The sequence below is a fragment of the Typopeltis vanoorti genome, chromosome 6, assembly GCF_054136105.1.
Source record: "Typopeltis vanoorti isolate ZY-2024b chromosome 6, IOZ_Tvanoo_1.0, whole genome shotgun sequence".
Taxonomy (NCBI): domain Eukaryota; kingdom Metazoa; phylum Arthropoda; class Arachnida; order Uropygi; family Thelyphonidae; genus Typopeltis; species Typopeltis vanoorti.
The window spans coordinates 45,705,913-45,729,129 of record NC_143554.1 but is presented as its reverse complement, the minus strand read 5'-3'; the positions used below and the strand labels follow the sequence as shown (position 1 = coordinate 45,729,129).

General features: G+C 35.6%; 1 protein-coding gene across 1 annotated transcript in view; it reads right to left on the bottom strand.

Annotated features, from left to right (window-relative positions):
* LOC150105424 (uncharacterized) overlaps positions 1–23,217 on the bottom strand; it is a 114,992-nt gene that overhangs the window by 11,524 nt on the left and 80,251 nt on the right. The window contains exon 6 of the mRNA XM_090394801.1: positions 13,295–13,465. Within this exon, the coding sequence (XP_090250927.1) occupies positions 13,295–13,465 (171 nt within the window). The remainder of the gene's footprint in view (positions 1–13,294; positions 13,466–23,217) is intronic.

Genomic DNA, 23,217 nt, shown 5'->3' with positions numbered 1-23,217 from the left:
TGGTGTGTGTGTGTGTGTGTGTGTGTGTGTGTGTGTGCGCGTGCGCACATGTTGCACAGCTTAAAGGGAACATTGATAACAAGCAGTGCAAAGCTCATCTAAATTCTTCAAAGTTTAGGAGAGGTTGCAGGGGGGGGGGTTGAGAGAGAGCAGCAACAAATCTACCCAGAGCATGCCTGGACTTTGATCTAGAGATAACAAGGACATATTATCATCCCGTTAATATCTATGAAAAGAACACTTAAGTGGAGATGGTATGATGGTTTGGGGAAACAGCTCGGTAAGTGGACACACTGACCTGTACATGTGTTTCCTAGCAGAAGCATAAATGCAGCAATTTATAGAGATGAGGTCACAAACCCCTATGTTCATCCGTATGCAGATGCGATAGCAGAAGAGAAATTTATCCTTCTTCTTTCTCATCCATCAGATGACAGACTGAGTCCTCTATGAACAAATGTTTGTCATCTGGCAAAGATTTGTTCATAGAGAAACTTGAGAAACATCCTTCTGAAGCTTGACAATTGTGACTTTTCCTTCAGACTGTAGCCAAGTTCTTTTTGGTTTACTTCTTGATTGTCTTTCTCCAATGATTCATTCAAAACTATATTTAGTAATCTTTGAAAGGACATTCTCTGGAGGGGTCCAAACAATCTTAATTGCTGTTTAAGAAATATAGTTATGACATCTTTTCTATAATTTAATTTGTGTTTGACTTGTTTATTTTTTTTGAGTTCTCACCAGTGAATCTTATTTATTTTTCTTAAGCATTTCATTTTGAATGCTCTCATTTTCTGTATGTCTTTCTGATTGGGTGTCCAGTTCTTGGCTCCATATGTTGCTGAAAGTATAATAATTTGTTTTATAGAGTTTTAGTTTGAAGCTTTTTGAAATGTGTATTTTTTCCATATTTTGTTCAATTTATTCATATTAGACCATCCCTTGTTAAGTCTGTATTTTACTGTTTCTGTGTTGTCAAGGTTATGAGAACGAGACTGCCAAGATATGTAAATTACTTTAGTTGTTCAGTATATGATTTTCTAAGTTTATTGAAATTTTTTCCCCATCTCTTCCTATTTTCATTGTTTTAGTTTTGCTTAGATTGATTTTCATCCGAAACGTTTTGACTCTTCATTTAAAATTTTTATTATTTTTTCCAACTGTGGAAGTTCTTTTTGGTCTGCCTCTTGATTGTCTTCCTTCAATGATCCCATTCAAGACTATATTGAGTAATCTTTGAAAGGACATTCTCTGGAGGTGTCCAAACCATCATAATTGCTGCTTAAGAATTATAGCTATGATATCTTTCTATGACAATTATCTTATAAGACGATAATTCTCATTTCATAGAGCTAAGTTTTATATCTTATTTACCATATTTACTTTACAAAAAATTAAATTAAAAAGTTTACCTTGCAAACCAAAAAAGTTTAAACAGCGATGCACAATCATGTTTCCAATTACTACAGATGGAAGAAAGTTGCCTCCTTACGTAATATTCGAAAGGAAAACAATGCCAAAAGTTAGCTGGTCTTGGGCATGGACTGCAGGGTTTTTCTCCCCAGTTTATGTGGGATTTTTCATCCCACAGGCAGGCAAACTGGCCTTGAGAAACTCATTGCTTCTACAGACATAGGATACACCAGGGAGGCACAGGGCTGACCATCTTATCCTTGTGTACGATTGTGGTTAAATGAATAGAAAATCCTCGATACTGCAAGGTAAAAGAGGGGAAGAAGAAGTAGTTAGTTTTTCCAAAAATCCCCACATATATCTCACACCACGTTTTAACTTTAATTTTCGGGGAAAAGAAGTACAAGTTATATTTGAGTAAATATGGTAGTAGACGAATATCATCAAAAAAAAAAAAAAAGAGATGATCATACATATGAACTGGCTAGCCAAATCTCCTGAACTTAATCCTATTGAGCATGTCTGGGATGCTCTCTACACAGATGTGTTGCTACTCTCCCCCCCCCGCCAACAAAATACCTTGAGGGATTTAGGGGAGCTTTTGCAGGAGCAATGGTTATTAATAATGAGCACCTGAGGCTTCATTATTAACAGTATGAAACATCATTCTGAGCATTATATTGTTGTGAGGTGGGATTACCACATTCCTTAATGTAGCACTTCAACGTCATTTTTGATCTCTTGTTTTTGACCACTGTCTACATATACCCATTTGTTATAGAATTAAACTATTCATTTACAATTTTTTGAGAGTCTTCCACATCTCATATCATACTTCTTTTCATTGAAATGCATAAAAATTTATCATACCATTTTAGAGATTTTATGATTTTTCTCTTTTATCTTTAATTTATGGAAACCGATATAGGTACTATCATAACTAGATTTTTAATTTTAGAGAAATAGTCAAAAATCCATGGAATATAGCTAGCATCTATAACTTATATCTTAGATATGGAAAAAACAGAAAAGATGTCAAGAGAAAAGTTTTTCTGCAATTATACTGTATAAATAGGAGCAACATACAGCCTACATTTAAGTTGTAAGTTAGCAGTCAGAACAGCAAGTTCTTCATCGTTAATTTCCTGATATGTATCCTAAAGGACTGTGCATGCCACTATTACAGCACTACATGATTAGGTTTACATTATTATTAATCTCCTGTCAACAATTTTCCTCCAAAATGATGGTACAACATGACAAAGTTTCATGCCGGCTGGGGCGTCATCCGGTTAAACAAGGCCCCCGTTGTTTTCACCAGGGAATCAGGGCGAACAGCGAAGTCAGCTACTGGAACAAATCTGAAAACACACACACACCAACTCAATATCACCAGAGTTAAAGATCGGTACTATCAACATAAGAAGCCTGAATGGCAAAGAAATAAAGATAGCTGAGGAATTAGATAAGTATCAGATCGACATAATACGGGTGACTGAAACAAAAAAGAAAAAAACTGGTGAGATCTTTCTGAGCAATAAATACAAAATGTTATATTCAGGCAATGACAATCAAGGAAAAGGAGTAGCCATAGTATCCAATACTAAATACGAGGCTAATCTTCATGAATTGCAGGCAGTCTCAAGTAGAGTGATGTGGGCAAATATGAGAAAGGGGAACTGGACAATGAGACTTATCTGTGCCTATGGTCCCACAGAAGGTTCTACTACGGTAGAAGTGGAGGAATTTTTTAATATGTTAGATAAAGCAAATTACACAATGAAAACGGAAAAGTTGGTCCTTGTTGGGGATCTAAATAGCAGAGTAGGAAATGATTGTCAGACATACAAAAATATTTTGGAAAAATTTGGAGAAAACAGCAAAGCTAATAATAATGGCAAATATCTGTTGGATTTCTGCTCAGGACATGGACTGGTTATTACTTACACCATGTTCCAACATAAAAAATGTGCACAAATTCACATGGAGAGAAGAGGCAAGGAATAAGAAAAGTCTCATTGACTACGTTATTGTTGATAATGATGTTTTCTCCCTGGTGCAGGACACCAGAGTGTACAGAGGATTTGAAATTGGAAGTGATCACTATTTAGTCTTGAGCAGGATAAAATTGAATTTCATATTGAAAAGAATAACATGTAAGAAAGTTTTAAAGCGAATAAAAGTTGAGCAGCTCTCAGATGTGAACTGCAGACTAAAATACACAAAGATTATTGAAGAAACAATGAAAGAGTTTGAGAACACGAAACAAACCTTCGAGATTCAGTGGCAAGCCTTGAAGCAATCCCTGATTGATTCAGCCAGAGAGGCAAGTAGTGAGGTTATCGGCAAGGATAGAAAAATCAGAACTTCATGGTGGACACAGGAAGTTAAAGAGTCAGTGAAGGAAAAGAAGAAAGTATATCAAAAGTTTTCCTGCCAAATAAGTCAGATTGTAATCTTAGAGAATACAGAGACAAATGTAAGAAAGCTAAACACTGTGTAAAACTAGCTAAACAAAAGTCATGGGAGGACTTTGGCAAGAACATAGCAAATAAATATCAAGAAGGTTGCAAGATATTCTGGAGGTTGTTGAAGCTTAGACATGAAGGAAAGAGTGCAGAAAAGGAGTTAGAGATGATAAAGGTAACATGAAAACGGGGAAAAAAGATATCCTTGAGGTATGGAGTAATTACTTCGAAAAATTGCTAAATGAAACAAGCAGTGATAGCACAGTGGTAAAAAGCACTCAACAAGCATACAGTCAGGAATACATATCCAAACTTGAAGTAGAAAAAGCCATCAAATGCTTGAAATGTAGAAAGGCAGCAGGAGTAGATGATATTCGACCAGAAATGCTGAAGTATGGTAGTATAAAAGTCTTGCAGTGGCTGCATTGCATAGTTCAGAAAGCCTGGACAGAGGGACGAATTCCCGATGATTGGAGTAGAGCTCTCAGGGTACCCATATATAAAAAGGGAAATAAAACTGAATGTGAGAAATACAGAGGTATTTCCCTACTGACTGTTCCTGGCAAGATTTATGCAAGTATACTTGAGAAACTGTTGAGAAGAATTGTGGAAGAGAAGCTTGGTGAAGAACAAGCTGGATTCAGGCCAAATAGAGACTGTCAGGATCAGATCTTCACTTTACGACAAATAGTTGGGAAAGCATGGGAATATAACAAAGATCTATATTTAAGTTTTGCCAATCAGGAAAAGGCATATGACAAGGTGCCAAGAGAGAAGCTATTCGAAACGCTACAGTTATATGGTGTCAATGGGGCATTATATCAAGCAATACTTAGTCTTTATTTGAGTTGTAATTCAGCAGTTAGAATTGAACGTAATACAGGAAGATGGTTTAATGTTAAATCTGGTGTGAGACAAGGATGTACATTATCCCCTCTATTATTCATTATTTATATGGATCACATTATGAAGGAAAGTGATATTAGATATGATGTCAAATTGGCAATGTTAATGTCAGCTCTTTGCTTTATGCGGACTATCTTATACTTCTAAATAAATCTGCTACAAGCCTGCAAGATTCCCTGACTAAATTGAATAAAACTGCTGTAATAGATACGGTGTGAAGGTAAGCAATAAAAAGACAAAGACATGAAAATAGGCAGAATCGTTGAAAATGTCAACTGCAATGTGAACAGAGAACCTGTGGAACAAGTAAAACATTTCAGCTACTTAGGCATGATTTTTAGTGAAGATGGTAAATTAAATATGGAAATAGACAACAGAATCAACAAAGCTGGTATGTTAAGAAGTCAACTGAATAAATTTATATGGAATAAGAGAGAAATTAGTCAGAATACTAATTAGCTGTATACAAGACAGTGTTCAAACCAGTTTTAACTTATGGATCTGAGAGCTGGGTCAGAAGTAAAACACTTGACCAAAGACTAGAGACCACAGATATGAGAGTCCTGAGAAAGATTAGAGACGTGAACAGATGGCATCAATGGCAATATCATATTAAAAAACGAGGATACTAGGAAAGAATTTGACATTGTCAGCATCCAGGAATGCGTTAGCAGAGCTAATCTCAGGTGGTACAGTCACTTAAATAGAATGGGAGAGGAAAGATTAGAAAAACAAGTGTTCTCTGCCAGGTTGGCAGGAAAATGACCCAGAGGAAGACCAAGATATAGGTGGATTGATACTGTACAAAAGTGCCTTAGACGATAGAAATATAAGATCGGATAATGTTGGAGTCTTGACAAGTAACAGACTGATTTGGAGGAAAATTATAGATAGGAAGTTAGTAATGATGTAAATTTTTCATGTAGTACTATCATATCCTGTACACCCCTTGAGGGTACATGGCAGGAATTTGATGATGATGATGATGATGAATATTATCGTGTCTAATAATTTGATTTTCTAAAGATTGTCTACCTGAATCAATCCAAACGGTCTTGGTCTTCCTCAGGGTCTTTTTCCTGCTATCTTGGAATCAAGAACCTGTTTTGCTATGCTTTCCTCTACCATTATGTTTAAGTAGCCATAACACTCTACACTAGCCAGATTAAAACATCATTGAATGCTAACAATGTCAAGTTCCTTCCTAATGTTCATTTGTTGACTGCTACTTTTTCTCAGAATTCTCATATCTACAGTCTCTAATCTTTAAACAAGTGCTTTATTTCTAACCCAACTCTCAGATCCATAACTTAAAACTGGTTTGAACACTGTCTTATATACTGCAAGATTATTGTTTTAGCTAATTTCTCTTTTGAGCCTCCATAGCTCAGTCAGTATAGACAAATTAAGAAACATAAACATGTTAACACAAGAATATTTTAATATTTGCCAAATATTTCAGTCTGAAATTAACAGACTATGCTCAGTGGCTTGATTGGAAAGTTTTTTACAAGGTGGAATACAAAAATTGATCATTCAAAAGTAGAACAAGCTGTGTGATGTTACATTGCTAAGCACTAAAGAGAGGTTTCATTTCATCAGTAAATTTGGCAAATATTAAAATATTCTTGTGTTAATGTGTTTATATTTCTTAATTTAATGTCACAAGTATCTCTCAAGAACAGTACAGACAACAAAACCCATTGGTCGGAAAGACCTGGTTCGATTGCATCAGTGACGTGAGGATTTATCTGGTCTCTTTTGACTAAAGGTGAGTTAGCTGGTCTCATACAGAGGTAGGGTTTTTTCCCCACCTGGAAACTCTAGTTTTTCATACTCCAGAACAGGCAAACCAGCCCCACATGCACTGACAGACATAGGACATACCAGGAGGCATAGGGCCAACTACGTTATCCTCGAGAAGGTCACGGTTGCAAAGTTCACAGCTAAAGAACCTCAATGGTTCATGAAAAGCTTAAGACAAGACAGTTTCTCTTTTGATTATATAAAGAAGCCTGTGGAGAATTCATGACTAAATAAACACACGTAAAACCACAGTAATAAAAAAAAACTATTACTGTGGTTTTTCGCATGTTTATTTAGTCAGTTTCTCTTTTATTCCATATAAATTTATTCAAGTGGATCCCAACATACCAGCTTTGCTTATGTTGTTGCCTATTTCCCAATTTAATCTGCCATCTTCATTAAAAAGTGTGCCTAAATAGCTGAAAGATTTCACTTGTTCTATAAATTCTCTATTGAGAATCCAGCTATAGTTTTCTAGTTCCTACCCATTTTCATAGTTTTGGTCCTTTGCTAACTTTCTCATAGAGAATCAAGGAGACTTTTACTCGATGTGTTTAGCAATGCAATATCATCTGCATAAAACAAAGAGCAAAGTTTGATATCTCTAATTCTAATATCAGGTTTACTGTGACTTTCTTTCATAATTTGATCCATATAGATGACATATAAGGGAGATAATGTGCATCCTTATCTTATATCTGATTTTACATCAAACCATCTTCCTATATTTCTTTCAATTATAACTGCTGACTTACAACTTAAATATAGACTATGTATTGCTCTGTTTCACCCCATATAATTGTAGTGTTTTGAGAAACTTTTCTCGGGGCACCTTGTCATATGACTTTTTCAGCTCTACATACAGATTCTTGTTATATTTCCATGATTTCTCAACTATTTGTTGTAAAGTGAAAATCTGCTCTTCATAACCTCTATTTGGCCTGAATTCAGTTGTTTTTCTACCCAGTTTCTCATCCATAATTTTTTCAGCTTATTTTCAAGTATGCTAACATAAATCTTACTTGGAATACTTATTAGAAAAACTATAATTCTCACATTTAATTTTAATCCTGTTTTTACTGATGGGTACTATGAGGAGAGCTCTACTCCAATCATCTGAAATTTGACCTTTTGACCAGGTCCTCTGAATTATGCAAATGCAGCCACTATGAAACTTTTAAATCTCCATATCTGATTTTTTCTGGTTGAAAATCATCTACGGTAATTGAAAATCAACTACCTTTCCATTTTTCAGGCTTTTGATAGGCTTTTCTTCCAAGTTTTGATATGTACTCCTGTTTGCATTCCTTCTGATTATTTTCTACTACGTTCTGTCATTGCTTGTTTCATCTGACAGTCTTTCAGAGTAATTACTATAGACATCTAGAATAACAACCTTCGGTTCTCAAGCCACTTTTATCATCTTTGATCCCTTTCACGCTATGCTTTCCTCAATTTCTAATTTTTTTTTTTTTCAATAATCTCTAGAACATTTTGCCATCTTTCTGACATTTATCTTCTATAGTCTTATCAAAGTCTTACCATAACTTTTGTTTAGCTACTTTTACACATAGCTTAATTCTCTTACATTTTTTTCTGTATTCTTTTTGGGCATCTGCTGACTTATTTGCTAGGAAATTTTGGTATGCTTTTTTCTTTGCCAGCACTGTTTATTTAACTTCTCGTGGCCACCAGGTTATTCTTATTTTTCTGTCCTTGCAGGAAACTTCACCACGTGCCTACCTAGCTGAATCAATATTTTCTTCAGAATTTTCAACTAAGATTCCAAGGTTTGGTTCTTATTTTCAAATTGTTTCAGTTTTTCTTCAATAATGTTTGTATAGTTGAGCTACAGCTTACCTGTAAAAGCTGCACAACTTCAATTATTTTTAAAACTCTCTTACACTATTCTTTTCAATGTGATAATCATTTTTATCCTACTTAAAGCTAAGTGATGGTCAATTCTAATTTCAAATCCTGTGGTTCACGATACAAAAGTGGTTCACTATTGTATCGTGAACCACTATGAAGATATCACATCAAATATGACATTCACAATGAGGCTTTTCTTATTACTTGTGTCTTCTCTTGATGTGAACTTGTGCATATCTTTATGCTGGAATGTGATGTAAGTAAAGACTAGACCATATCTTGAGCAAAGAATTCCAGGATACTGACTATTATTATTAGTCTTGCCTTTTCTTCAAATTTTTCCAAATTCTTTCTACCTGTCTGCCAGGATTAATTTCCTACTCTGTTGTTTAGATCTTCAACAAGAACCACTTTTTCCATTTTCTTTATGTCAGCTGCTTGTTCTAATGACTCAAAAATTTCTCCATTTCTTCCTTAGTAGAACCTTCTGTGGGACCATAGGCACAAATAAGTTTCACTGTCCATTTCTCCATTTTGAAGTTTGCCTACATAATGCTACTTTAAATTTCAAGCAGTTTATCTTCATGTTTGGTGTTGAATGCTATCCCTACTGCTTCTTTTCCCTGATCATTATTCTCTGAATATAACACCCTATCCTGATGTAAAATCAAGAATAAGAAAAGGGCAGGCTATACATTTTCTATACTGTTATTCGTCATCATCATTGTGGATCACATTATGAAGGAAAGTGGCATTACACCTGACATCAAACACATCAGATATCAAACTCAGCTTTTTATGCAACTGATGTTATATTCCTAAATTAATCCAGTATAAGTTTTCAGGGCTCTATAACTAACACTGAGTAACTTGAATAAGAAATTTGCTATAAAAATCTACAATAAAAAAGACAAAACCATAAAGAATGCATGAACAGAAAACATCAAACGCATTCTCAATGGGGAACCTACAGAACAAGTAAAACATTTCAGCTGTTTAGGTTCAATATTTAGTAAGATTGCAAATTAAATTTATAAAAAGATAACAAAATAAGCAATGCTAGTGTGGTGGGGAGCTGATTAAACGTACATGGAATCAGAAATTTGCCAGAACACCAAATAAACAACATACAAAACAGCTTAAAATCAATTTTAACTTATATATATATATATATATATATATAGGTCTAAGATTTGGGTTAGAAATACAGTTACACCCCGAGTTACGTAACAAGCGACTTATGTAAATTTGCAGTTACGTAATAAATCTACTAGCACGTATGAACACATTTGTGGCTTTGCGCAGCGTCTTATCTATTCTGCTATATCTATTCTGATATGTCTAGCTACAAGGCCATCTACGAAGACAAGAAGTGTGTGACCACACAATCTACTCTAGACATGTTTGTGAGATGCCGTTCACACCAAAGTCAAGATGACAACTCAGACAACCCCAAATACCCTCAGCCTTCAACATCGAAGGCTAAAACTTCCTGCAGAACAGCATTTCTTAGAACAGCCAACTTAGCCGTCACAAGACATTTTTTTTTATTTGAAAAGTGAATATTTCAGTTTGTTTTTATACTCTTTTATATTAATGCATTTTTCATACTTTCATATTTACAGTATGTATATTATTCAAATACAATTGATATTTTTTTTATAATTGAATTTTTTTTAATCACCCCAAAAATGAAAAATATCTGATTAATGGCAAAAAAATTAATGTAAGCAGTATGAGTAGCCATTGAACATTTTATTGTATGTATATAATTTACAAAGTCGACTTACATAAAATTTGAGTTACATAAAGGTTTATGGAACGCATTATGTACTTAACTCAGAGTGTAACTGAACCTGAATGATGCTGACTGAAGACCAAACTCAGATACAAGAGTTCGGCTTATAGCGTAATAGCAGAATTTTATTTAAAAAGTTTTTAAAAAGGAACTCAAATTATCAAACTTCAAGAATGTGCGAGCAGTGTTAATGTGAAGTGTTAATATAAATGGCCACTTAAACAGAATGGGAGAGGAAAAGTTAGCAAAACATGTATTTATTAATTGAAAGAAACTCAGAGGAATATAAGATCTAGGTGGATTGATGCAGTTAACAGTGCCTTAGAAGAATCAAAATGAAAGATCTGACAGTTACTGAAGAAATGATATAAGACAGATTAATTTAAAAGATAACTGTTGATGGGAAGCTTAACTGTATAGCACTAAGTATCTTGTACACCCTTTGAGGATATATATATCAAGAAGTGACAATAGTTATAATCAAAATAACTCACTGTCATGAGGAAAAAATATTATATGCAAAATATCAATTGGCATATTTTCCACAAAAAAGAATCGTATCTCTAGGTATAGATGAGATCTCTCCTCAGGATTACCCTCCCATTAAACTTCTCTTGGCATAAACACACAACCATTGCCTCCTCCGTATCCAAAAAAAATTAGGATTCCTCCTTTGCTCAAGGCAGTACTTCATCTCTGAACAGCTATTAATCCTGTACAAATCACAAATCTGTCTGTTCATCAAGTATTGTTCACACATTTGGGACAGTGCTCCTAAGAGTTTCACAAAAATACTCAATGCAATACAGAAGAAAGCAATCAGACTGATTAATGACTCATCTTTTACCAACTCATTCCCAGGGAAGACCTCTTGTCCTGTCCCTCTAGCCAACTGCCAAAATATTTCCTCTGTATTAATCCTATTAAATCCTTTAAGTAACTTCTCTATATCAATCCTATTAAATCCTTTAGCTAACTTAAATGTTTAAATCATATGCACTCATTCATCAACCAATTTTTGCAATCCAAAAACCCTCAATCTATCTTCATGGGGGCATTTCACAGACCACTCACCATCTTAATAGTTTTAATGGAAAATTTGTACCAGACATAGTTAAATAGCTTTCATGGCTTACACATGTAATAAAAAATATATAGAATTTTATTCAGAAACTCCAATATATTTCATTCAATGTTACATGGACACTCACCATCTTGATCTCTCCACCATTTCCTCATAACCAGGAAACCCAGGTGACCAGGCCTGACAGTAATCCAGATGTGATGTGATGTATCTGTTTTATAAAGAGGAATGATAACTCCCTTTTCTCTACTTGTTAGTATGGAATTCAATAAATAAGTAATCTTGTGAGCTACATTGATTACCTCAGTAAGATGCTCCCTAAACTTCAACTCTCTTTCTACTATCCCCTCCAAAAAAAACTCCCTGCCTTCAGTTTCCTGGAGTACAGTTAGCTCAATGTGGTACACAGCTTATAATCTTTTTATCCCAAAATGTATAGCTTGCACTTTTCCACATTAAATTGGCATCTGTTATGGTCTGCCCATATTATCAGCCTATATAAATCATCCTGCAAGCATCCTACATCACCTTTATTAACTACGAGGTTGGTCTGAAAATTTCTCGGCCTTGACCATAAATGGCAACACTATTGGCATGATTTTTTTTTTCTAATTTAGTACATAACCATTCATGTGAAACAGCAAGTCATTCTATGAAGTAGTTTGTTTTATACAGCTGTCTGAAGCAAAAGCGTTGTCTGTATCCCTCGAAATGGATAAAATTGAGTATAACAGTTATAAAATTCTTTGTAAAAGAAGGTTTAATGCCAAAAGAAATTCATTTCAAGTTCATAAAAGTTTATAGGCATTCTTCGCCTTCATTTTCAACAATTTAGAAATGGGATGCTGAGTTTAAAAGTGGCTGTACCAGCCTTGAAGATGATCCACATGAAGAATGTCCAAAAAAGTGTAACACCACCAGGAATTGTTGATGAAATACACGAGATGGTATTGGATGACCGGCGAGTCAAAGTGTGTGGAATTGCTGAGACTATAGGCATTTCAAAAGAACGTTTAGGATATATTTTGAATGAAGAATTGCAAATGAAAAAGCTTTGTGCAAGATGGGTGCTGCACTTGCTCACAGCAGATCAAAAATGCACTCGCATGAAAATCTCTAAACCGTGCTTGGAGCATTTTAACAAGAATAAAACTGATTTTGTGCATCGATTTATTACTATGGATGAGACTTGGATTCATCATTACACACCAGAATCCAAACAGCAGTCAAAACCGTGGACAGAAGCTGGTTGTTCAGCGCCAAGAAGACAAAGTCAGTTCCATCAGCAGGAAAGGTCGTGGCATCGGTGTTTTGCGATGCTCGTGGCATTTTGTTTATTAAATTATCTTGAAAAGGGTAAAACAATAACGAGGGAATATTATTCTGATCTTTTAACCAGACTAGACGAAACAATTCATGAGAAAAGACCCGGTTTGCAGAAGAAAAAAATCATCCTTCATCAGGACAATGCACTTGCCCACAAAGGTGTTTTGGCAATGGGAAAATTAAGGGATCTGCACTATGAATTGTTGGAACATCCACCCTATTCCCCAGATTTGGCTCCCTCTGACTTCTATCTCTTCCTAATTGGTCAGCGTTTTTCTTCGAATCAAGAGATGATTGCAGCTGTAAAGCGGTATTTTGCAGATCTTACTGAGAACCACTACAGGGATGGAATAATGGTGCTGGAGCATCGCTGGAATAAATGTATTAGTCTTAAAGGAGATTATGTTGGAAAATAAAAATAATTTTGAAATTATAAATACGTTTTTTAATTGTGAGGCTGAGAACTTTTCAGATCACCCTCGTACAGCAAACTAAAAATGGAAATTTTTAACACATCACTATGTTGTAAATGTAAATTTTCTTTGTGAATCAATTTTAGATTAATTCGAAAACGAATCCCATTATTTTATATATAAACATGAAATTCATAAATTTATTTACCTATTCTGTGACTTATAACTTTTTTCTCCTGGCTCCTTTTTTATACAGTCTGAAGGACTATTGTACTCTTCACATATCATTTCATTTGCATTCTTTGTGTCAGATAATCCCACAAAAGTTACTCCTTCTGTATTAGAACTGCCTACTTTAGTCATCATAGACATGCGTCCACTAAATAAAATGCACAAAAAGCCAAATTAAAATGAAAAGATACAAAAGAAGTTACATTTCTATTACATATAAAATTACATGCTATTCTTCACCAAAATATCTACTTCATGGACTTCATGCAATCACCAACCAATAATTCAAATAAGCAATGTATTTATTTAACTGCATAGTGTACTGACCTATATTGTAGCTAATGATTTTAAGTAGGTAAAAAGTTGCCCTTGGAATCAACAGATATTAAGATTACAGATAATGCTACTTTAATGATGCTTGAATTCTGATATACTGAAGTAAGGTCTGGACTATCATTTAAGACTGAAAAAAGTTTTCGTCTTTATTAGAAAAATAATACATTCCAGCTTCAACATCTCATAAGAAGTCAGATTTGGATATGCCACTAAAATAAGTATACCTATTGTACAATTAACTGCAATTATTTTATCTTGTTGATACACACACACATGCACAAGCTGGCCTCCTATCCTTCATGTGGACCAAACTTTTAGACTAAGACCATACAATAGTGGTTTCAAATCAACACAAAGAAGATACCTTGAATGTTGATTTGAAAGACAAGTAAGAGGTAGCTTATTTTGTACTACCTCTTACAAACATGTGATGAAATTTTTGTTTTAATGCCAACAACATCCACAAAAGGTTGGAAACCTATTATTATTATTTCGGGCAACTCCAGGAGTCCTTAGACTCATCGAGCGAGGCCCTAAACATCATGTCCACACAACCATGCGATTACATTCTCACGGTATCTATCATACCTTGTCTTGAACTCGCTCACCGTCATAGCACCCACAACAGACTCTGGCAGCTTATTCCACTCATTTACCACTCTAAAAGTAAAGACCCCAGCTCTAACACCCTTGCTAACCACACTCTTGCCCAGCTTCCATAGGTGTCCCCTAGGTCTCCCACCACCAGTCCTGATCTCAAAAAATATCCTCTGAATTAATCCTTTAGAATCCCTTTAGCAATTTGAATGTCTCAATCATATCTCCCCTCCTCCGCCTATCAACCCACAAATCTTCAACCTATTCTCATATGGTTCATTCCATAGACCTTTATCATCTTAGTCACTCGCCTCTGGATCCTCCCCATCAAGAAGGAACCAAGGTGACCAAATCTGGGCACAGTACTCGAGATGAGGTCTTATCAAGGCTCGGTACAGTGGTACAATAACTTGCTTGTCTCTGCTCGTCAAGGTATTTTTCAACAACCAAGTGAGTTGATGAGCTGATTTAGCTACTTTTGCAATGTGCCCCCTAAACTTCATCTCCCTATCCACCAACACTCCCAAGTCCCTGGCCTCATCAATCTCTTGGAGTACAGTTCCACCAATGTGGTATACTGCTGCTAATCTTTTTACCCCAAAATGCATAACCTTACATTTTGTCACATTAAATTTACATCCATTCTCCTTAGCCCAGAACTCCAATCTATCTAAGTCATCCTGCAAGACTTTGACATCTTCTGCATTCACTATTGCCCTACCCAACTTTGCATCATCAGCGAACAAATGAATTGTTCCACTTAGATCCTTCCCTATATCGTTAATGAACAGATTAAACAGCAGTGGTCCAAGAACAGAACCCTGCAGCACACCACTAGTCACAGGCCGTCTTTTGGACTCTACTCCTGAATAAACTACTCTTTGATATCTCTCCATCAACCAACCATCTATCCATCTCACCAATCCTATATCCATTCCCATATGTTGTAGTTTACTGATTAGTATTCCATGTGGTATCCTGTCAAACGCCTTTGCCATGTCCAGCAGTATCACTGTAAACCCATTTCCCTTATCCAGTTCAGCCGTCACCTTGTTATAAAACTTGAGCAAGTTACTGAAGCATGATCTACCCTTCACAAAGCCATGCTGTCCCCTGTACAGTATCTCATTTTCATCAATCCATTCCTGTATTTTTCCCTTGAATACTTTCTCCAAGACTTTGACAACGACTCCTGATATGCTGATTGGTCGGTAATTTGCAACCGTAGTCTTGGATCCTCCTTTATGCAGTGAAACTATTTTCCCCTCTTTCCACACCTTCGGGACTAAACCAGACCTGACACTCAGATTAAACAACATGTTCAAGGGCACTGATAATTCTTTAGCCGCTTCACGCAAGACCCTTGCCAGTATACCATCCGATCCCATAGATGTGTTCACATTAAGGTTCGGTAATAGACTAGTCACCTCCACTGCATTCATCACTATTCCTCTATAAACTAATGGTTCCTTCATTTTTTCAATGTCACCACCTGGATGATATGCTTTTGCAAAGTGCGCGCTCAGTAACTCCACTATATCGACTGATTCAGTGACCTCCTTACCATCGTCATTCCTTAAAATCATTTTGCCGTGTACAGTTTTTTTCTTGCTTGCAGCATATTGAAAGAACTGTTTGGGATTCTCTTTTGCTTCCAAAGCTAGTTTCCTTTCATAATCCGCTTTTGCTTTTTTTTATCACACTCGTTACCTTTCTGGCAATCTTTCGTTAGCAATCTCCTAAGCTTGTCATACTTGCCAGCATGGTAATTCCACATATACCCTGTCTTAATCGAAAATTCCACACCTTTAGCCACTTCCCAGGTCAAGACCTTATGATCACTCTCACCAACAGGTGGCAACATGGTCATATTCATTACAGTCAAATTCTCAGATGCTATTACCAGGTCAAGCACTCTCACACCCCTAGTATTTTCAATTACATGCTATCTCAGATAGTTATCCCTTAATAATTGAATAAAATCCTTTTCCTTCCTCACGTGTCCTCTCCTCCTTCCAATCAATGTTACCATAGTTGAAATCCCCCATAATAATTACCCTCCTTCCACTCATTTCATCAATTTCCCTATGCATACTATCTCCACCATCTATTCCATCACCTGGTCTATAGCAGCACCCAACTGTATATTTTATTCTGCCGGTCTCAATCTCACACCAAATAGCCTCAAATGAGCTCCTTTCACTATCCTGCGATACAACTTCAATTCTCCTTGGCTGCAGTTCATCAGCTATCATCAATAATACCCCTCCCTCCATTTTATTCTCTCTGTCCCTCCTAAACACACTATAACCTACACATTCTATCCCACTAACTATATCTTCTTCCGTCAGCCATGTTTTGCTAATGCCAATAACCTGTGGCCAGGAAGAGCCAATCAAGGCCAAAAATTCTTCCTTCTTGTTCCTAATACTCCTGGCATTAGTATACATGAAATGCAGTGATCCCTTAGTCCCATCCCTATATTGATGCGTTATTCTAAATGACCCATTCCCATTTTTTGTCCTTAGTGCTGGCTCGGGTACATTATATACATTCTTACACTCATCTGTCTCACTGATATCTGCATATCCATTCCCCCCCCCCTCCTCCTTGGTAGTTCTAGTTTCCCTGGTTTTGCACATCCATTTTCACTTCATTCAGCAACACTCTTTCCAGTATAGTACATAAGTGTCATGAGTGAACCAGAGGTTAGGTGAAAAATACTGATTAGTGTCCAGAACAGGGATCCTAGCTAATCTAAAAATATCTATCATCTCCCTTGCTCAGAAGCCTGAAGTAACAGTATCAGGTGAAGCAATGATCACCATCAACCAGTCAATAAAACAGTGGGATTCAAATCCACTCACAGCTAGTAGCAGAATGTAGACCTGTCCTACTTGATCACTCAAAGCTGAACTTGGTGTCCTCAAAGATCTTTCAATAACAATTAATTTAAGAAGTTAATTTCACTGTAAATTAAAATTAATTTATCAAGAGATGCATTTTTATATGATCAGTGATCCTGTGAAAATTGTTGAATGACATTTGGCTGGTTAGTAAAAAACAAAATGCACATAATTTACAGATATTGGCTTTGTGCTGAGCTACATAAATTTATCTATTTTTTTGCTTTAGTTATTATTTAGTCATAAAAAAAACCTACATATAATTCAATAAAATTGAATATAATATACAGTACAAGGTTTTCGATTCTCTGGCATAAGATCTCGGTATATTCATACACAGATCTGCTCATTTAACGTGAAAGGGTTCACGTTAAATGAGCTGAATTGTAAAAGAGATTAATAAATAAATAAATAAATGCAAATGGTGATATATGTTTCAGTTACATATGTTTGTCAGATAGATAAATATTAGATTTTTATGGCATTTTACTTGTTTTTTTTTAATCTTTTTGAGAAATTTTTTTCAAGCTAGAATAGTAGAATAGATGTAAGGGGAAGAAAGAAAAAATGTCGATCTGTAGTAGACCTACATTTCTTTCTTCCCAAATACATCTGCAGAAAGTTTGTTAAATTACACTATAGTCAGCCCAGATCTCCACCTACCCCCATTTGATAGAGCATAAAATGGTTCCACAAGTTTGCTGCTGGTTAGTACAAAGGACCAATCTGCTTAGTAATGTATACAGACTTCCCAATCAACTAGTGTCAAATCATGCTGCCAGTTACTTTGTCAGTCTGTGAATGGACTAAGGCCAATGCAGTGGTTGCAGGGGGAACTGTCATGGCTGTGTGTGGACAGCAGACTAGGTTCTTTCTGTATAGGCTGTTGTCTGTTACCTTTTTATCTTTTTCCTCTCACATTTAATCAATCACAAGTCATCATCATTTAAGTCATGTGTCTTGTTGATGACCCATCAACAAGAAACATGACTTTACTGCAGATCACAAAATCCTCCCACAAAAAAAGTTTAAAAAAATCATAAAAAACAACAACAAAATTTAACCAAAGAAAAACCTCACCAACATTGATTCTTACTGCATTGATTCATGGCCTAAATAGCAATATAAACAAAGTGCTACTTATGCCATGAGAAGTTTCTATTTATTTAAGGTATACTATTTAATTATTTAAGTATTTAAGGTATTTTTTTTAGTAATTTGAGTAATTTAATTATTTAAGTAATACTATTTATTTAAGGTTGTATATTTCATATCAGACTGTATATTACAGGTCATTATTAGTGACGACAGTAGTTCATTACAAAGCAGAACACAAACGATGCATTGATTTGAAAAGCAATTTGTATAATCAATATGTACAATGATGTTGTACATAAAACAACACAATGTGAAAACTGTTGAATGACATTTGGCTGGTTAGTAAAAAAAAATGCACATAATTTACAGATATTGGCTTTGTGCTGAACTACATAGATTTATCTATTTTTTATGCTTTAGTTATTTATTTAGCCATCACAGAAAACTGAGGAAATATTGCAATATTGATAATTCATTAGCTATTAAAAAAAATTATTGATTTGTGATTAAAATAAGACTTTGCCATATCTTAGATAGAGAGGGAAGTTGTTACAATTTATGAGACTTATTTGTGCCTATGGTCCCACACAAGGTTCTACTAAGGTAGAAGTGGAGGAATTTTTTGAGGCTTTAGAGAAAGCAACTGACACAATGAAAACAGAAAAGTTGGTCCTTGTTGGGGATCTATATAGCAGAGTAGGAAATGATTGTCAGACATACACAAATATTTTGGGAAAATTTGGAGAAAAGAGAAGCTAATAACAATGGCAAATATCTGTTGGATTTCTGCTCAGGACATGGACTGGTTATTACGAACACCATTGTTAGATCGTGATAGAGTGGATAATTAAGTATTCCTATCTTATCACAGTCTAACATGCTCTTCCAAACAAAAGAATGAGATAAATACAGTAAATTGCCTCTAAGTGTAGAATAAGTATTATGTATATATAAATCAAGTATGTTCTGTCATGAAAAGGTTAATTAAGTATGTATTTTGTGCCATTCGCGAACGTGTTTAATTTAGTATTGAAAATGTAAAGTATTACCAGAGCTTTAGAAATTAACCTGTGTAAAAGAATTATAAAATGTAAGCACAGTTGGGGAGGGGGGGGGTTGTCAAGTCCAAAGGTTACAGAGTCGTAATGCAAGGGAGAGTTCGCCCCAAGTAAACAATGACGTCATAGTACGTGCAACAAGCAGGGCAGACGATGGACGCCATGACGTAAAAGTTCGCCAAATATCGAAAGGGCGAGAAATGCCGAGAAAAAGGAGGGAAATATAAGGGTCATGTGACCCTGAGACAAGGCTTTTTCTCTCCCTGGATTTCCTGGTGTTCGGTTCCCGTGTGGTAGCGTGGGGCGTGTGTGTCCTCGATGTCGGAGGACGGATCCGATAGGCAGCTACGGTCTTGGCGGCCATATTCTCCGTGGAAGGAACGAAGTCTGGCAAGTCCACAGAAGGCCAGTTTCCTGTGAACCTCTGGAGCTCTAAAGAACCAAAGGCGAAGATAAGTAAACTTTAATTGCATTTAACTGAATATGTGCCAAGTTAACATGTAATGGAAAAGGAACATTAATGATATTGGATAAGATTATATTGCTAGGACTTGAGAAGGATATTGAATTTATATTTATTATATATCGTTGTGTTTAAGTTCGCCATTATATTGAATGAAATTAAGGATATGTTTAGAGTAAAGAATTGGCATAATATAAAGAGATTGTGAAAGATATGAATGTTATCTTGTGTAGTCTGACAAAGCTACGGAGTCTTAGATTGAATATGATAATAGTACATGACTAATGTTTTAGCAGAGATTAATATAATTCTTACTCTAGGAAGCTACTGTATAATGTTTTATAAGTGTAATAGTAGTGCTCGAATTTTATATATCTTGTCTGAAGCTCCCTTAAGATGGGATTTAATTTAGTGTTATTATGTGTAACAATCTTTGAGTAAAATAAACCTTGCTTTTGATTCTACCAAAGACTTTCTGTGATTTCTGGAATCCGATGCACCGCTTATAAAGTATTAATATGAACCTATGCAGGATATTTGAAAAGAGTAAATTTTGGTCACGTCTGCAGAGTTAATTGGTATCACTAAGTACTGTCCTGAGATTACCTTTTGGTTGTTAATATTAATTAATCTAATAGCGCTAAGTGGCGCAGCGAAACAAAAAAATTTCTTGGCGTTTTAAGAGGGGTAAATCTCAGACACTCTGATACTCTGGTACTGCCTCGATCTCGAGGAAGTTCCATTGTCTCTCAGAGGTACCACGTGTTACCTGATAGAGTGTATCAATGAGATATAGTACAAGGGTTAAAGTAGTTGTATTTGAGAAGAAAGGTTATAACATAAACCGCACAGCAGATAGGATATAAAATAGATGTACAAGAATAAAGAATCGATAGAATTGTAGTTAATGTACAAAATAAAATTAAGAAAAAGGAAAAAGCTATACAACACCATGTTCCAACATAAAAATGTGCATAAATTCACATGGAGAGAAGAGGCAAGGAATAAGAAAAGTCTCATTGACTATGTTATTGTTGATAGTGATGTTTTCTCCCTGGTGCAGGACACCAGAGTGTACAGAGGATTTGAAATTGGAAGTGATCACTATTTAGTCTTGAGCAGGATGAAATTGAATTTCATATTGAAAAGAACAACATGTAAGAAAGTTTTAAAGCGAATAAAAGTTGAGCAGCTCTCAGATGGGAACTATAGACTAAAATACACAAAGATTATTGAAGAAAAAATGAAAGAGTTTGAGAACATGAAACAAACCTTGGAGATTCAGTGGCAAGCCTTGAAGCAATCCCTGATTGATTCAGCCAGAGAGGCATGTAGTGAGGTTGTCTGCAAGGATAAAAAATTCAGAACTTCATGGTGCACACAGGAAGTTAAAGAGGCAGTGAAGGACAAGAAGAAAGCATATCAAAAGTTCCTGGCAAATAAGTCAGCTTGTGCTCTTAGAGAATACAGAGACAAATGTAAGAAAGCTAAACACTGTGTAAAACTGGCTAAACAAAAGTCATGGTAGGACTTCGGCAAGAATATAGAAAATAAACATCAAGAAGGTAGCAAGATATTCTGGAGGTTGTTGAAGAAGCTCAGAAATGGAGGAAAGAGGTAAAAGGAATTAGAAATGATAAAGGTGACATGAAAATGGGAGAAAAAGATATCCTTGAAGTATGGAGTAATTACTTTGAAAAACTGCTAAATGAAACAAGCAATGATGACAGCACAGTAGTAAAAAAACACTGACTAGGCATGCAGTCAGGAATACATATCCATACTTGAAGTAGAAAAAGCCATCAAAAGCCTGAAATGTGGAAGGCAGCAGGAATAGATGATATTCGACCAGAAATGCTCAAGTATGGAGGTATAAAAGTCGTACAGTGGCTGAATTGCATAGTTCAGAAGGATTGGATAGAGGGACGAATTCCAGATGTTTGGAGTAGTGCTCTCATAGTACCCATATATAAAAAGGAAAATAAAACTGAATGTGAGAATTAGAGAGGCATTTCATTACTGAGTGTTTCTGGTAAGATATATGCATGTATGCTTGAGAAATAGTTGAGAAGGATTGTGGAAGAGAAGCTTGGTGAAGAAAAAGCTGGATTCAGGCCAAATAGAGGCTGTCAGGATCAGATTTTCACTTTATGACAGATAGTTGAGAAATCATGGGAATATACAGTGGGTGTGAATCTGCCAGATTTAAGGTAACCAGTGGTGTACCTCAGGGTTCGGTCTTTGGGCCATTGTTGTTCAATCTATACATTAATGACATCAAGCAGGGCAATCAGGGATGCTATTGATATTCTGCAATTATGAAATGATTTTAATAGACTGGAAATCTGGGCAAACGAAAATGGCTATCAGTTTAATGTTAGTAAGTTTAAAGTTATGCACTTTGGAGTGATTAGAGTTCCAACAGCATATTATATTAGCAGGGTTATGCTACAAGAAACTGAAGAATCAAAGGATCTGTGTGTATTGGTGGATAAAAATGTAAAGTTCAAAGGTCACATAGCAAAAGTTGCAAATACAACTCAGAGGATAATTGCTATGTTGAAGCGAACCTTGACATGTAGGGATAAGGAAGTAATTTTGCCTCTTTATAAAGCTTTGATAAGACCACACCTGGATTCCTGTGCACAGATTTGGTCTCCAGGGATCCAAGGGGATAAAGCAGTTGTAGAAAGGGTGCAAAAAAAGAGTTACAAAAATTATATCCAGATAATGGGATTTAAATTATGATTACAGTTTGCGAGTATGTGGATTACAGACTCTGGTTAACAGGAGAAAGAGGGGTGATATGATAGAGATCTATAAACTCTTGAATGGGTGTTATAGCATTTCAAATGATAAAATTTTTTGTTATATGGAAGGCAGGGAGAGAACACAAGGGCATCCATGGAAGCTAAGGTTGTTCTCAGTCAAGAAAGGGGTAAGAGCTAGGATTTTCACCCAGAGAGAGTGAGTGAATGGAATAATTTGTCCTTAGGGGTAGTGAGTGCATACTAGTGCAAATGAATTTAAGCGAAGGTATGATAGCTGGGTTGGGTAATTTACAGCCTCCCTCGATGAGTCATTGACTCCCTGGAGGTCTCAGATAATAATAATAATAACAACAAAGACCTGTATTTAAGTTTTGTAGATCTGGAAAAGGCATATGACAAGGTGCCAAGAGAGAAGCTATTCCAAATGCTTGGTTGTGCCAACGTCTTTCACACGATCAACATTAAGGAGATCGTTTTCACTATTTAGTTATATGGTGTTAATGGGGCATTATATCAAGCAATATTTAGTGTTTATTTAAGTTGTAAGTCAGGAGTTAGAATTGAAGGAAGTACAGGAAGATGGTTTAATGTTAAATCAAGGATGTACATTATCCGCTCTCTTATTCATTATCTATATGGATCACATTATGAAGGAAAGTGATATTAAACCC